At 38.2% G+C, this 17,519-nt stretch overlaps 1 protein-coding gene across 1 annotated transcript in view; it reads right to left on the reverse strand.

Moving 5' to 3' along the window:
* Nucleotides 1-17,519, reverse strand: part of GTF2F2 (general transcription factor IIF subunit 2) — a 160,781-nt gene that overhangs the window by 129,142 nt on the left and 14,120 nt on the right. The window contains exons 3-4 of the mRNA XM_046028132.1: nt 10,898-10,916; nt 9,212-9,356 (exon numbers count right to left, since the gene is read on the reverse strand). Of these exons, the coding sequence (XP_045884088.1) occupies nt 9,212-9,356; nt 10,898-10,916 (164 nt within the window). The remainder of the gene's footprint in view (nt 1-9,211; nt 9,357-10,897; nt 10,917-17,519) is intronic.

The following is a 17,519-nucleotide window of genomic DNA, read 5'->3' on the forward strand; positions in this document are numbered from 1 at the left end:
GAGGAAAAAAAAAAGGAATGTCAGCTCTATCTAAAACATTTTATATCCTTAAAAAAATATGGCAAATATCAACAGTTATGAAATACAGCTGTTACACACTAGTTATACTATTCTCTACAGTTTATTATAGGCTTGAAATGTTTCATTAAAAAAATCAGCCTTAAATAACTTGTGATTCCAAACCTTAATTTCATCCTTCAATTTTTTTTCCTCACCTTCATCACCAAATTATTAAATCTACAGTGTACACCAACTGTGCATTTATGCATGCATACTTAAATATGAAAAGAATATAAACATGCCTTTTACTCTCTTTCCAGCCACTGAATAAAGGAACATTTTCTGCTATTAGGTTTAACTTCAGAGAGCAGACCTGGCTCAGGCAGCTGGCAGAAATTTCAAAGCTGAACCAGCCACAAAACTTGCTGGCAGTTCAGGAAAAATACAAAACACTAAAGTCATACATTTTTGCTTCAGTTTTTGCTCTTCCTGACAAGAATAAAATTGCCAGAAACTGGTAGGATTCCAAATGTTCAGTTCAGTGGCATGACCGTTACTCAAGAGTAAGCAAAAAATCCAGCTTCCTTACTCCTTCCACAGTCTTTGCACATAATTCACTAGAAGAGTGGAAAGCCTGGGGGCAGACACACAAACTATAGTTATCAGACTCAGGTATCTACTTTCTTAAAAATGAATGGAATAAGTCCAACCTTTCAAAGAAACAACCAAGAGCATTTGATGCCAGTAACAAAATTCAAACTTTCAAAAAAACGAAAAGTAGCAATCTCAAAATATGTATACCCACCATAAGCTTGAGAGCTATCTAAAGACTTTCTGATTAAATCAGTGATGTTAATAAATGCAAAATTTTGATATAAGGAAACATGTCAACATGTGGAAGAAGTGCATAGCTCAGTGAACCAACACTCTCCAAATGATGGACATATGACGTTACAAAATCTCAAGAACATAAAAATCCATTCACAAAGTACTAGTTAAAACCTATGGATTTCTTTTCTTTCTTTCTTTTTTTTTTTTAGGATTTTATTTATTTGACAGAGAGAGAGAGACAGAAAGAGAGCACGAGCAGGGGTAACAGGAGGGAGAAGCAAAACCCCCTCGAGCAGGGAGTCCGATGTGGGGCTCAATCCCAGAACCCTGGAATCATGACCTGAGCAGGAGGCAGATGCTTAACAGACTTGCCACCCAAGCACCCCATAACCTATGGATTTCAGTGTGACAGAGTATAAAAAGTTTACTGATCTGGTTTTAAATTCTATACTGCAACAAACCTTTAAGAAATTACCCTTATAGAATTTTGGTGTAGTAGCAAAAGAATATGCACAATTATCTAAAAATTTCATTAATTACTCCTCCCTTTCCTAACAATATTTGTAAGAAATCAGATTTCCTTCAGATACTTCAACCAAAATTAACATACCGCTACAGACTGAATGCAGAAGTGGACAAGAGAATCAACTTGTCTTTTAAGCCAGATATGAATGTGATTTGCAAAATACCACATTTCCATCTAGTTCTTTTTTGGAAACAGGGTGTTTTCATATAAATATTATTTATGTTAACACGTAATGTATAGGTGCCCTGAAACCAAAAAGTTCAAGAACCACTGCACTAAAGTGATACAAAATAATTACAATTATAAAAAAAAAATTACAATTATGATATATAAGGCTAAATAAAATCTGACTCCCATTGCACAGTAACTATAACAGCATATGGTGCTGATCTAATAAGTAACAGAACATAACTCATGTTTAAAGGCAGTGATAAGAAAAAAAATTCAACAATAGAAGAAACACCTGTAGTATGAATGCTAACAACCTCATATACATATACGTAAAGCTTAATCAACCTCTGCAAATCATACAGCTAAAATCCCATTCTCAACAAACGGGGGAAACATACCCAATTAATATTTCCCACTAACAGTCAAAAATTCAACTTTAAATAAAAATACTACCTATATTGGACGCCTGGGTGGCTCAGTGGGTTAAAGTCTCTGCCTTCAGCTCAGGTCATGATCCCAAGGTCCTGGGATCGAGTACCGCATCAGGCTCTCTGCTCGGCAGGGAGCCTGCTTCTCTCTCTCTCTCTGCCTACTTGTGATCTCTGTCAAATAAATAAATAAAATCTTTAAAAAAATATATACCTATATTTATCCTTTATTTGCCATTCCTGCACGATAATCCACACAAGGCAGATTATAAATTCCACAGTATTTCCAACATGATTGGTAATTTAGCATCTGCAAAGAGCATTCCCACAGTTACAACAGTTTTCTTCAAATTCAAACAAATGTGTTCTAAGACAAGTATGTGTTGGTATGTGTTACCAAATTCAGGCTTGACAGTAAATAAGGCAGGCCACCACCAAATATATTCACACATACTTCCAATTATTTCAGCTGCTTTACTACCCCAGGAAGAGGTATTATAATGTGTACAGGGGTTAACCAAGTGTTACAGGACACACTGCTGAACTACTCTGGTTAACAAAAAGAAAGTAAAGGAATCAATTGTGCCAAAAAATGTAATGAGGAAGAAAAATACTGAAAAAGGAATTTAATATCCAATTTTGAACCTCAAATGTCTTAAGAAACTTTGAAGGAAGTTACCAATAAACCACCTCACTTAAAAACCATTGTAGAATGTACCTTTAGAGTAGTAGTAATTCTTTGGGGAATATTTTGGGGAAAATAAACTATTTTAACACCTATGCTTTAACACACCCATCCACTATTGGCCAATCCTAGCCCAGATACAACAGTGATAAGCATAAGACATAGTAACCTGCCCACAAGGTTTAATTCAGGGGCAAAATGACTAATACAAACCTTACGGCCAAGAGTCCAGATGAAGGAAGAATCAAGACTAGAGCAGTAAAGGAAGGGTGGCTTTGACTAAAAAAAGGCAAACAAATCCCTGATGAGGGAAAAACAAGGGGAAAAGCCGGGGTGGGTGCCGGAAGCTACTGTAAAAGATAAGAGATGCCAGCAGATTGGACTAGAGGGTGGAGAGGATGGGTGAAGTTTTCACAGGATGCTTCAAAGGACTGCCTAAACATTCACATGTGATTTTTACAACAGAATCAAATGGGGCACCTGACTGGACATGAGAGTAAGTGGAGGCTAAGAATTATTGCAGCCTGGAGAACAAAAGAATGAGGACATATCACTGACAGAAATATGAACATATGGGGGCGCCTGGGTGGCTCAGTGGATTAAGCCGCTGCCTTCGGCTCAGGTCATGATCTCAGGGTCCTGGGATCGAGCCCCGCATCGGGCTCTCTGCTCCGCAGGGAGCCTGCTTCCCTTTCTCTCTCTCTGCCTGCCTCTCTGCCTACTTGTGATCTCTCTCTCTGTCAAATGAATAAATAAAATCTTAAAAAAAAAAAAAAAAAAGAAATATGAACATATGGAGAATAAAAGAATGAGAAGATCAGTATGATTTTTGTATCAAAAATCCAAGTGGATTACCTATTAAGACAACTAAAGATGAGACGGACATCAGATGAGAGCTTAGACCTTTGCGCAGGCACCACTCTGGTCCAAGTCTCTGTCATTTCTCCCCTGATTACCGTCCTAGCCTCTAACTTCCACCCTTGCCCTCTTGGTCCCTTATCAACCTCCCAGCCAGAAGGAGTCTTTAAAATGTAAATCAGATCAAATCTCTATTCTGCTCAATACCCTCCAGTGGCTCCCCCTTTCACTCAGAATAAAATCCAAAATCCTTACTGGTTTACAAATCCCTTCCTGATCTGCCACTGCCAACTCCCTTCCTCTCTAGCCTACGACTACTAATAGCCTACTGCTCTTCCCCTTGTCCCATCTATCCCATCCCACAATGACCTCCTTGCTACTCCTGGAATGTGCTATAGGCTTGCTCCGACTTTAGGGCAAATGTGTTCCCGGCTGATCAAATCCCATCTTCTCTATGGGTCCATACTGACCATACTGTTTAAAGTTGCAAGTCCCAGGGTTACTGGCTGGCTCAGTAGGTAGAGCCTGCGACTCTTGATCTCAGCATCAAGAGTTCAGCCCAACATTGGTTAAGTACAGAGCTGACTTAAAAATAAATGAAAATATTAAACTTGAAAGTCTCACCTTCAAATCAGGACTCCTGATTCCACTTTCTGCTTTTTTTCCCCAGATAACTCACCACCTTCTAGACTGCAAAAAGATTTACTCATTACATTTATTATTTGTTGCTGTTTCCTCTTACTAAAATGTAAGCACTAAGAAGGCTGGGAGTTTGCTCACTAAAGTATCCCAAGTCTAAATAAAAGAGGTCCTGCAGATAGTAGGTACAAATATCAGTTTGCTGAATTAATGAACTGCTGCAGAGGGGTCAAAGATAATGAAAACTTAGAGCAAAACCACCACCATGGTCCATCAGTTTTAATACTGCCCATCTCCTCCAGTATTTTCTAACTCAGTAATAATGGTCTCCCCAACTTATCCAGATGCTCAAGCCAAAAAAGCCTGGAAACCATTCTGGACTTCTCACTCATCCAATTCTCCCAGTTAATTCATCACCAAAAGCTGTCAAAATTACCTCTCCTGTCTCTAGAACAGGATTCTCTTCTCCACTCCCACTGAACCAGGTCAAACCTTTTCATCTCTAAACTAGACTAACAAATCCACAACTGAGCTATTTTGCTTTGATGTAACCAGGACTATTTAATAGATTTTTAGATAGATTACGACAAAGTATGACAGGTAGGAGAAAGCAAAGTGAAGAACAGGCTATTTGGAGGCAAGAAAAATGCCTTCTATCTTACCTTCTTGCCTCCTATCAAGGCATGCTTACTTCAAAGTCCAGCTCAAATATCTCCACATTTGAAGTCTTTCCCAGTTCTTTTAGTTAGTACTCTTTTTTCTTCTTTGTACACAGTTCCATTAGAGCACTTTCTGTAGTGAGTACACCAGTTGCCCAGCTGAACAGAAGTCTAATTTTTTTTTAATATTTTATTTATTTGACAGAGAGAAATCACAACTAGGCAGAGAGGCAGGCAGAGAGAGAGGAGGAAGCAGGCTCCCCACAGAGCAGAGAGCCCGATGCAGGGCTCGATCCCAGGACCCCGGGATCACAACCCGAGCTGAAGGCAGAGGCTTTAACCCACTGAGCCACCCAAGCGCCCCAAGTCTAATTTTTTTTATTAAATATTTTCATTTATTTATTTGAGAGAATGCGAGGCAACAAAAGTAGAGGGAGAGGCAGAGGGAGAAGCAGACTCCCCAGTCAGCAGGGAGCCTGACAGGCTCCATCCCAGGACCTGGGACATGACCAGAGCAGAAGGCAGATGCCCAACTCACAGAGCCACCCAGGTATGCCAGTCTAGCCTTATTCTAACACACGGCCTAGCATTAAAAATACCTGTTAAACAGATGAATGAACAATTTTAGCCTAGAATTTGCAATTATAAAGAAAACCTAAGTTTGAACAAAGATAGGGGTATAAATTATGAAAGAAATCGAAGTTATTTAATTACCAATAGTAGCTAAAAATACTAAACCAAAGACCCAAGGGGAGAAAAATAAAGACCAAACACATGAAGAATTTCTCCTTAGACAATGGCAGAAAGATAAGGATACTAGCTAATAAAAATATTTAATAGGGAAATAGATTTAGAATTCCAAAGAGAAATGTGGACCAAAAAAGGGCCAACCCAAAACAGTACTTAAAAATAAAACATTTTCCTCAGATAGGAATACTCAACTAGAAATAAATTGTGTTCATAAAACACTCAGATTGTATTAAGGAGATAATGTAAAAGATATCATCAGTCTCCTCAAACTCCATCCCCACAAAGACACTCTAATATGAATCATTAGAAAAAAATTGGTTCAAGGAGGCCTCTCAAAAACCAGCAAAATGTATATTACAGAAGGAATAAAGTTATTAAAATTAAACTCCTAACACATTGAACATGTGAGGTTTTAACTCTTCTTATCAAATTCTACATTTTAAAGACCTACGGACTATTAAAAAAAATGAAGAGCCAAGAAAAGCAATTTTTAATAAGATGGTACAGTTCTATGCTTGAGGGAAAACATAAAAATATTAAAGATAATGCCAGCTTTATGAATATTTCATTGTAAAATAAATGGCTTTACTCACTGTAAAATGGTTCAGTTATTCACACTTTGGCCAGTTCATGATCAACCAAGCTAATACTACAGTGTGGACTCTGAAGCTTTTTTGGGTCACAGACCCCTCTGAGTCTCCAATGAAAGTTACAGTACTGTTCCACAGAAAAATATACATACATGTATCTATATAGATATAGATATTTTTTGAAAAATTTTTTTAAAGATTTTATGTATTTATTTGACAGACAGATATCACAAGCAGGCAGAGAGGCAGCCAGAAAGAGAGAGTGAGGAAGCAGGCTCCCTGCTGAGCAGAGAGCCCGATGGGGGGCTCGATCCCAGGACCCTGGGATCATGACCTGAGCCGAAGGCAGAGGTTTTAATTTACTGAGCCACCCAGGTGCCCCTCTTTGGAATTTTAAGTAGACTCCATGCCCACTGTGGAGCCCAGTGTGAGGCTCAAACTCAAAAACATGAGATCAAGACCTGAGCTGAGGCCAACAATGGAATGCTCAACCAACTGAGCCACCCAGGCAACTCTGTATCTAACATTTTAAATACATTATGCAGTCACCAATCCTCTGCTGTCTATTCATGACTTCCTAGAGATTCAAGGGATCCAGCTGTAGAAATGAAACCTTAAAGATTAGAAATGGCAAATAATGCAGTGCCCCTCAAGGAATACACTGTTAATAACGACAACTCTACAGAGCTTTTTCTTAGTCATCAAAGCAATCAAAAACTGAACATAAAAACCTCTAGTGGCTGAAGTTCATCAGATGATATACACAGAAACGAGCTAAAATGTATGCACATGCCTTAAAATAAACTTGAAACCTGAAGAGTTTAAAAGTAAGATCTAATACAGGAGTACCCAGTGGGCTTAGTCAGTAGAGCATATGACACTTGATCTTGGGGTCATGAGATCAAGCCCCACACTTGGCCTGGAACTTACTTTAAAATATATATATGTATACATATATATAGAGAGAGATCTTTAAAAAGTAAGATCTAAATTAATAACAGTAATAGCTAATAGTTACTGAGCATTTATTATGTAGAGTGCTATTCTAAGTGTTTTTAAAAATTCTTATTTAGACCTAAATATAAATATTTATTATTCCATTTCACAAATAAGGAAATTAAAGCACAGAAAGGTGCAAGGAAAGCCAAAGAACAATGACATGAAACAGAAATGACAGAAATTAAGAAGGAAAAAAACTCCTTAGGGTGTGAAGATCTAACAGTTACTTAGATATGCATTTGTATTACCACAGTTCGACAAAACAAGAACATATTGTCCAAACTCCAGAAGAAGGATGACAATCTTGATCCTCTTCCATATCCCTGCCAAGATAATCCTTATAATACCATATTCACTTTGGAGTACACTGTAACCAGAAATGTGAACACAAAATGTTCAAAAAGAGCACAATACTAACTAAACGATTTACAAGATTAAAATGGAAGATGAATTTTGAGAATAACAAACCTTACCTTTGCAAATCACTGTCTTTTGTATAAGTAATACATCATGCATTAGAAAAATGAGCAACTTAGTAAAATGTAAAAAAGCTGAAATCCAAGGTTCTGCCTCCTATTTACTGTTTTGGTGCCATATGCCTCTTCTACTCCATAGACAACCACAAAAGTAGAGAAAACCTCACAGTTCAATAGGTCTTGCTAAATCTTAACAATCATAAGACAAATTTCAGAGTCCTTGGATACACCTATGCTATGCCCTGCATAACGTGGCCTACAATAAATATTTCTTGAATAGTTGATTTCTCTCCAAGAGAAAATGCATGTGTTTAACATTTTCTTCCTCCCAGGGCCACCTGAGTGGCTCAGTGGGTTAAAAACATTTTCTTCCTCCCAAAATACTCCATTACAAATTTGTAGCATCAGAATAATGCAATAAAACAAAATTTTTACCTTAAACCACATGATGTAAAAGTTATAATTTACCATCTGGGTTTTTAAAAAGTATTTATTTATTTTATAGAAAGAGAGCAAGAGCAAGCAGGGAGAGGGACAGGGGGAGAGAAGCCCCACCCCCACCAACCTGAGGCTCCACTCTGAGATCATGACCTAAGCTGAAATCAGGAGTCTGATGGTCAAAAACAAAGCCACCCAGGCACCCCTATAATTTATCATTTTGTTACACTCTATGTCCAAGGAGGAGAGGAGAAAAGACTGTTTTTTGATCAGTTTATACAGCTACTGGTAATTCAAGACACCATAAAAGATTTATCTGAACATATTCTTTTTTAAAACAATAACATTCTTAACACCTATAATTTCTTACAGCTTTCTTTGTAATGTTTAAAGAAGATACAACAAAACCACAAATCATTTTCTTTAGACAACCAATAAACTTTTTAAATTAGATATGAGAAGTTAGCTTCATTAGAGTTGCCCTGCTGTGTTAATAGTAATATTCTAAAGTCAGGTAAGGTTAAAAATCAAATAACAATGAAAATAAACATAGATGTACACTGCAAAAAAGCTCCCTGTATATTTAATTCACAAACTGAAACACCTGCTCCTGATTATTGAACTGGTAAAATACCTGAGAGCACATAAAATTTACAAACTACCTTAACATAGCTTCTTGGAAGTCAAAACCAATTACAAACAGTTCATCTCTCTGCACTAAAAAGTCCCTCTTAATATTGAAACCCACAAAAGCAAAAATTCTGACTAAAATATTCCCTAATATTAAGAGATTTTTTTTTTAAGCACAACTTATTAGTTGCTAAATATCGATTTACCAAAACAGGCAAGTATGACCTTATCTTGGCAAAACTCAGAATACTGTTTCTTCAACATCCTAGAAGACAGCTTGATGCACCACAATCTTCCATCTGCTTTGTTCTATTTCTTCATACCCCAAATGGAAACTAAACCCTTCGAGTAACAGCCAAAATTTCATTAATCCAGGAAAGTACTTAGAGAAAAAAAAATAAATACCATGATATGAATAGAGATAGAACAACAGGTAGAGCAGCCTTGTTAATGACCTCAAAGTATATGTTGAGACAGAAAATCTATACAACACATACAGGAATCACATTAAATAATTCTATTCCCACTTACCTGACGAGCTCTCAGTAAAGACTGTTAATGTCTGTCCTCCAACACTTTGTAAGACAAATGGATGTTCTCTAGGAGTGCTGACTGATGCTGGTTTTCCACCAATGTCGTGAATATTTGCAAGATCCTCATTCAAAGTAAATGACACCTAAAAGACACATTAACAAGAGCTTATTACAATAGGCTTAAGTATTCAAAGTACCATTCACAGAAATTCTGATTACAAATCAAATACTTTTTTAAAAATGTGAATCCTTGTTTCTAGATATTTTATTAAAACATTTCTCTAAAACTGATAAGTAAATACGTGATATATTAAGGGTAATAAAACACTAATTACTCTTAACCATGAAATTCTTGCAACATTGCTTGTTATTTGACTTTTTCATAATAAAATTTAGGGAAGATGTAAAAAAATAAAACCCATTTCTCTAAAACTTTATCCAAAAAACCCTTAATACTTCATCATAAAAAGAGAATCTAGGAGCACCTGGTGGTAGAGTCAGTTAAGCATTCAACTCTTGGTTTTGGCTTAGGTTGTGATCTCAGGGCTGTGAGAACAAGGCCCACATCAGACTTCAAGCTCACTGTAGAATCTGCTTAAGACTCTCTCTGCTCCTCCCCATCCCAAATAAAATAAATAAATCTTAAGCAGAGAAAGAGAATATATTCCCAATTGTCAGAATAATGGAACTAATCTACTATTATAAAGATAGGTGACAGCATTCAAATGTTTTCTGTGGTTTACGGCTGAAGAAATTCTATTTCCAAAACAGAAATAATTGTTTTTCCCTTAAGGTCTGTGAATTCAAAGGATCATGTCTTGTTACATTTATATCCTTATGAATACATATACTTAAATATATATTTATATATATAACAAACATAAATAAAATATAGCATGCCTGGTACATAGAAGGAAAACAGTATTTGCTGAATGAGTGAATATTGTAAGAGTATTAAGAAAGCAATTGTACTTAAGGAGGGAAAAAGTGAGCTATTTACTAAGAAGGCTTAAACACTCCCATAAGCAGAGGATATATTTCTTTTTTTTAGGTTTTAATGACTACTGTAGGAGTACATGGTACTGTTTCATTTTTGAATATTTTAAGAAATACAACTAAATATTTACAAAGATAATGCAATATTGAGGTTTAGAATAAAAACACATACTAGATGTTCTTTCAAAATGATTTTTGCTATATACCAGATCTCCCCAAAGGAACATCACATTTTACATCAAAAGATTTATAAACATGAAATACTAATCTCCCAACCACACAGGAAAGATTATGAACCATTTGTTAAATATTTCTCTACTGTACAATACGTGCCACAATTACGTCCTATACTTAATGGGTCAAAATCTAAAGCCCTGAAAAATCCAGACAAAATGCCTCTGCCATGCTGAAATAACATTAAAGCATTACTGAAGCAACAGTAAGCCTCACAGTACCAAGATAGGAGATAGTTTAGGTCAAAGCAGAAAAATGCTAAGAATGAACGACCAGAAAGGAGTCCATTCATTCACACAAAAGTGGCATTTACACTGTTTTATGTTCCTCACCATCAGCCACTAGTTTGATGTGGAGTTTTCCAGAATGCAACTACCACCTTCTCTTTACTATTACTAATACATAGTAAAATAATCTCATGTTTTAAATAAAATTTTCATAGAAATAATCTTACCTCAGTCCTTCCTTGACTCCTACAAAAGAAAGGAAAAACTTTTATTTAGATTTCATGTTTTCTTCAAAGTACACTAAAAACTAAAAGAAGTAACACTACATCATATTTACACAGACTAAGACATGTACATAGATCAACTAATATTTACCCTTGGCTCTCCTCAACTAACCTACTTATAATCATACAGTAAAAACAAAATCACATTAATCCTATGTGTAGTTATTATGAGTTTGTATTGCTTTACACTATTACTACCTGCCCAATATACTTTTTTAAAAGAATTTATTTATTTATTTGACAGACAGAGATCACAAGTAGTCAGAGAGGCAGACAGAGAGGGAGAGGGAAGCAGGCTCTCTGCCAAGCAGAGAGCCCGACTCGGAGTTCGATTCCAGGACCCTAGGATCATGACCTGAGCCGAAGGCAGAGGCTTTAACCCACTAAGCCACTCAGGTGCCCTGACAACCTGCCTAATATTTTAACCAAGCGCTGATCTCATTACAATTTCTATCTTTATTTCTACACCCTATGTAATAGTCTAATTTTTAGAACTCTATATTACATATCTACTAGAAGCAAAGTACAGAGGTTTTTTTTTTTTAAAGATTTTATTTATTTATTTGACAGAGAGAAATCACAAGAGAGTCAGGCAGAGAGAGAGGAAGGGAAGCAGGCTCTCCGCTGAGCAGAGAGCCCGATGCGGGACTCGATCCCAGGACCCTGAGATCATGACCTGAGCTGAAGGCAGCGGCTTAATCCACTGAGCCACCCAGGCGCCCCGCAAAGTACAGAGTTTAAGATCTCTGTCTTCATGGGGTGCTTGGGTGGCTCAGTGGGTTAGGCTTCTGCCTTTTGCTCAGGTCATGATCTCAGGGTCCTGGGACAGAGCCCTGCATTGGGCTCTCTGCTCAGCAGGGAGCCTGCTTCCCTCTCTCTCTCTCTGCCTGCCTCTCTATCTACTTGTGATCTCTGTCTGTCAAATAAATAAATAAAAATCTTTAAAAAAAATAAAATAAAAAAATAAAATTAACAAGTCAGGAAATGACAGATGTTGGCAAGGATGAGGAGAAAGGGGAACCCTCCAACACTGTTGGTGGGAATGCAAGCTGGTGCAGCCACTCTGGAAAACAGTATGGAGGTTCCTCGAAAAGTAGAAAATAGAGCTACCCTACAACCTAGCAATCGCACTACTGGGTATTTACCCTAAAGATACAAATGTAGTGATCCAAGGGAGCACGTGCACGCCAATGTTTATAGCAGCAATGTCCACAACAGCCAAACTATGGAAAAAGCCTAGATGTCCATCAACAGATGAATGGATAAAGATGTGGTATGTGTATACACACACACACACACACACACACACACACACACAGGAATACTATACAGCCATCAAAAAATGAGCTCTTGCCATTTGCAACGAAATGGATGGAACTAGAGGATATTATGCTGAGTGAAATAAGTCCATCAGAGAAAGACAATTATCATATGATCTCTCTGATATGAGGAATTTGAGAAACAAGGCAAAGGATCACGGGGGAAGAGAGGAAAAAATGAAACCAGAGTGGGAGACAAACCATAAGAGACTCTTAATCTCGGGAAACAAACTGGAATGGAAGTGGAGTAGGCGGGATCTAGTGGCAGCATAATGGACATTGGGGAGGGTATGTGCTATGATGAGCACTGTAAATTGTGCAAGACTGATGTATCACTGACCTGTACTCCTGAAACAAATAATACATTATATGCTAATAGAAAGAAAGAGAGAAAGTAAGTTAGGTTTTTTTTTTGTTTGGGGGCTTTGTTCTTTTTTGTTGTTGTTAGATTTTATTTATTTGAGAGAAAGAAGGGGGGGGCACAAGCAGGGGGAAGGGACAGAGGAAGAGAGAGAAGCAAACTGCTCACTAAGAAGGGAGCCCGATGCGGGGCTCGAACCCAGGACCCCTGAGACCATGACCTGAGCCAAAGTCAGATGCTTAACTGACTGGGTCACCCAGGTGCCCCAGAAGGCTGGTTTTAAAACTTAAACAACTTAGGGAATTGGAGGTGGGAGCAAATGAAACAAGCTAAAGCAAAACTATAAGCTAACTAAAATGCAGTACACATCAGATGTCCAAAGGGATAAAAGTAATCCAAGTACAATGATTTAGAAACATTACATAAACCGTAAGAAAAATGGCCCAAATGTTACCAGCTGCTAAAAAAGGCTAACTGTCCTTTCTTCAGGTATAAACAGCACCAAATTTGGGGAAAGCTGCACTCCCAGCTACATGTTTTCTCCCCCTCCTCTGCCTCTCCCAATTTCTCTACTCCACAGCCCTGCATCTGCTGGAATGAACAACCACACGAGGCAGATCTTCCTAGCTTCTGGCCCAATGCTCAGCAAGGTGCTACTATCTTTGGGAGATGTGCTGGGGAAGGGAGGCCCATCCCCAATCCACATCAGACATAATGCAGGGCCAGCTGTCTATACTGTGCAGTATGTGGCATGACAGTAGGTGAACACTAGTGACCATTTTACATGCATTGAACCCAAGAGGTATTAAAACCACTTCCTTTCAATAGATGAGGAAACAGAGAGAGGAAGCAACTCACTTAAAATCACAGAGCTAGTAAGCAACAAGGTCTGGACAAGTCCAGAGCTGAATGACTCCTGAGTCCATACTCATAACCAGTATGCTACCCTGGCTTTTAAAAACCTTAGCTGTTTTCATGTTTTACCCAAATATACATTCTTTTACCATATAGATATTCCATAAACTGGTTAACCTGCCTCTAAAAGTCAATAGTTGATTATGTATTTCCTAGCCTAAAAAGTATTTATAAAGATGGGACGCCTAGGTGGCTCAGTGGGTTAAACCTCTGCCTTAGGATCAAGTCATGATCTCAGGGTCCTGGGATTGAGGCCCGCATCAGGCTCTCTGCTCAGCAGGGAGCTTGCTTCCCCTGCCCCCGTCTGCCTCTTTGCCTACTTGTGATCTCTCTCTGTCAAATAAATAAATAAAATCAAAAAAAAAAAAAAAAAAAAAAAAGGCAGGCCAATTCTTGCTTTAAAAAAAAAAAAAATGGGGGGGGGCGCCTGGGTAGCTCAGTGGGTTAAAGCCTCTGCCTTCGGCTCAGGTCATGATCTCAGGGTCCTGGGATCGAGCCCCGCATCGGGCTCTCTGCTCTGCAGGGAGCCTGCTTCCTCCTCTTTCTCTCTGCCTGCCTCTCTGCCTACTTGTGTTCTCTGCCTGTCAAATAAATAAATAAAATCTTAAAAAAAAAAATTTGAAGATGGTTTTACCTGGCGTGCCTTAAGGCTTCTCTCAACAGCCACAGTACCTTCAAATACTCCTCACAGGGCACTGAGCTTTTTAGTTTTCTCATTATCCTAGTCTCACTCTACTAAAGGGACTAGGATGCTAAGCAAAATAAATCCATCAGTACATCAAATAAGTTATGAACTTATTTGTCTATAGCATAGCATAGACTTAGACGTCTTTAAGTATAGCACTAAGAACTGAACATAATGTCTGCACCATACAGGAACTGGGAAAGAAAAGAGTGGGATTATCATCCCACTTCATTCTAAGCAACAAACATCTATTAATGGAGTCTTTTGTTTATAGTCACATATAACCCTGATGACTCATACTTAGCTTGAAATCAACTAAAATGTTGATAACCTCGTCACAAGGACTGAAAAGCCATTCCTTATCATCCTACACTTGCTTAACAGTGAATTTAGTAATTCAGTAAAAGGAATGAAAACTGGGGCACCTGCTGACTCAGAAGAGCATGTAATTCTTGATCTCAGGGTTTTGAGTTCGACCCCCACGTTGGGTGTAGAGATTAGTAAAATAAATAAGCTTAAAAAAAAAAAAAGGAATGAAAACTGAAAGAATTAATAGCACAAACAAGATAGCAAGCTAGGAGGCCTACTATGGAATACGCAGTTTTTAAGCATTTCCATAGCTATTTTAGGGTACTAGTTATTATGAATCCGTTCTCATCATTAAAAGGATCTAGATCTGTAAGACATGACTGGTTATGTATCATGTTAGGTAGAAAATCTGCTAGATCTTTTATCTAACATAAGAAATACAAGCACACCTGACAACATTAAATGCAAACAGCTTACTGTCACAATCAGGATACTCTAGAGCGTGAAAGAGGGGACACTAGTAATAACTGCACAGGGAAATATGTAAACTGGGCCTGTCCAGGCAAACCTGGGGATGGCCACCCAATATCAGATTTAACTGTGTAAACCATCTGCTTCAAATAAGGAAGAAAAAGAGCTTGAAACTTTCTACCCAGCAAAGGCTGATAAAGAAAAATTCTATGGCACACCCACCGCTGCTTATTTAGCATGCTGTCTTTGTTCTACTTTAGGGATCAAAGGGCTTGCAGAAGTTTCCCTGAACCTCAGCTTTTACCTTATTTCCCATGCTAGCCCTGTCTTCCCACACCAAAAAAAAAAAAAGAAGAAGATTTTACAGTTCTCAACCAGGTATTCTCCTCATACAGAGATTTTGAGGAATGCAATATTCACGGCAGAAAAAGGACAACATCTGAGTTTACCAATATTTAAACAAACCCTAAGCTATTTCCTTTGTCTCATAAATACTCTATGGGTTGGTGAGGCATTATTTTCCACATTTTACAAACAAGAAAGCTAAGGCTTAGAGAGGGAAGGCCAAAGAACTTTCAAGAGCCACTTAGGACTAGAACACAGACTAGAACACTAGAACTAGGTCTGGAGTTCTAGTCTAGTTACTACATCAAACCACATCACTTAAATGCGTTTTTCCTGTACTCTGCCTTTCTTCAGTGACATACACAGCTGAGATTTTATCTTGATAGTGACTCCCATTTTCAGTAAAACCAAGTATAAGAAATTCTGATTTCCACAACAGAAAAAGTATTAATTATCTGCATTACAAAAAGAAAAAAGATCAGATTTAAAAGTATGCAAAGAGCAATGGTCGCCAAACTGTGGAAAGAACCAAGATGCCCTTCAACGGATGAATGGATAAGAAGATGTGGTCCATATACACAATGGAGTATTATGCCTCCATCAGAAAGGATGAATACCCAACTTTTGTAGCAACATGGACGGGACTGGAAGAAATTATGCTGAGCGAAATAAGTCAAGCAGAGACAGTCAAGTATCATATGGTCTCACTTATTTGTGGAGCATAACAAATAACATGGAGGACATGGGGAGATGGAGAGGAGAGGGAGTTGAGGGAAACTGGAAGGGGAGATGAACCATGAGAGACTATGGACTCTGAAAAACAACCAGAGGGCTTTGAAGGGGTGGGGGGTGGGAGGTTGAGGAACAAGGTGGTGGGTAATAGGGAGGGCAGTACTGCATGGAGCACTGGGTGTGATGCCAAAACAATGAACACTGTTATGCTGTAAATAAACAAATAAATAAATAAAAATAAAAGTATGCAAAGTGTGCATTCCTTTTTTCTTTCAATGAAAGTATGACAACTCACAAGAAAACGTGATTTATCTACAACTTGCCAGAAATCGCTTTATTTTATAAAGTTAAATATACTAATAAATGGCAACCATTTCCATATTATCTCACTAGATTCACAAAAAAGCCCTGTAAAACAGGCAACTTTGAGGATAAGGAACCTAAACTCAAAAGACGAAGTGACCTGTACAAAATCTCACTGACAGTAAGTGACAGAGCTGGAATGGAAACTTTGTGGAGTTTTCTTACCACTCAAAGTCCTAAATTCAAACCTGGTACTGCTATTCAACATGTAGTCATTTCTTTCTTTTTTTTTTTTTTTTAAAGATTTTATTTATTTATTTGACAGAGAGAGAGATCACAAGTAGTTAGAGAGGCAGGCAGAGAGAGAGGAGGAAGCAGGCTCCCTGCAGAGCAGAGAGCCCGATGCTGGGCTCGATCCCAGGACCCTGAGATCATGACCCGAGTCGAAGGTAGTGGCTTAATCCACTGAGCCACCCAGGCGCCCCAACATGTAGTCATTTCTTGAGAGGGTAAGATACTACTTGTCCCTACCTAACTTTAGAACTTTGGATATAAAAGCATGACTGTTTCCAATCAATATTTTGTTCGACCGAAATGAAGAGTTAAAAGATATGTCAGAACAAAAGTAAGTAAGAAAAGAACAAAAAAGAACTAGAAAGAAAACCCTGGGGTCAAATAACATGTAGAGACTCAGAAGATGAGAAGGAGCCAGCAATAGACTGAGAGGAACAGCCTAGGGAAGATAATCAAGAGAGTAGGTTCCCAGAAGTGAAATGAAAAATTGGGTATGAGGATAGGAATGATCACTATGTCAAATTCTGTTGAAGGACAATTAGGAAAGCTGATAGATGACTCAGATTTAGAATATGGATGTGCCAGACTGCAAAAAAAAGACTAGAAATCCCTTGCAGTGACTCCCATCAAGAGTGGGATGAATCTCTTGAATCTGCTTGAATCTGGGCTTGGCTACAAGAGCTGCATCCTCAGTAGGACTTGGCAACCATGAGCACACTGCTCATGGTTCACGTGAACGAGCATGCTGGAATGAAACATACATGGCCCCTGCCCCAGCTGATAGCAAGCCAACTACTAGATACATGAGAATGGCCAACTACGCCATTCTAA

This window comes from Meles meles, chromosome 14 (genome assembly GCF_922984935.1).
Source record: "Meles meles chromosome 14, mMelMel3.1 paternal haplotype, whole genome shotgun sequence".
NCBI lineage: Eukaryota > Metazoa > Chordata > Mammalia > Carnivora > Mustelidae > Meles > Meles meles.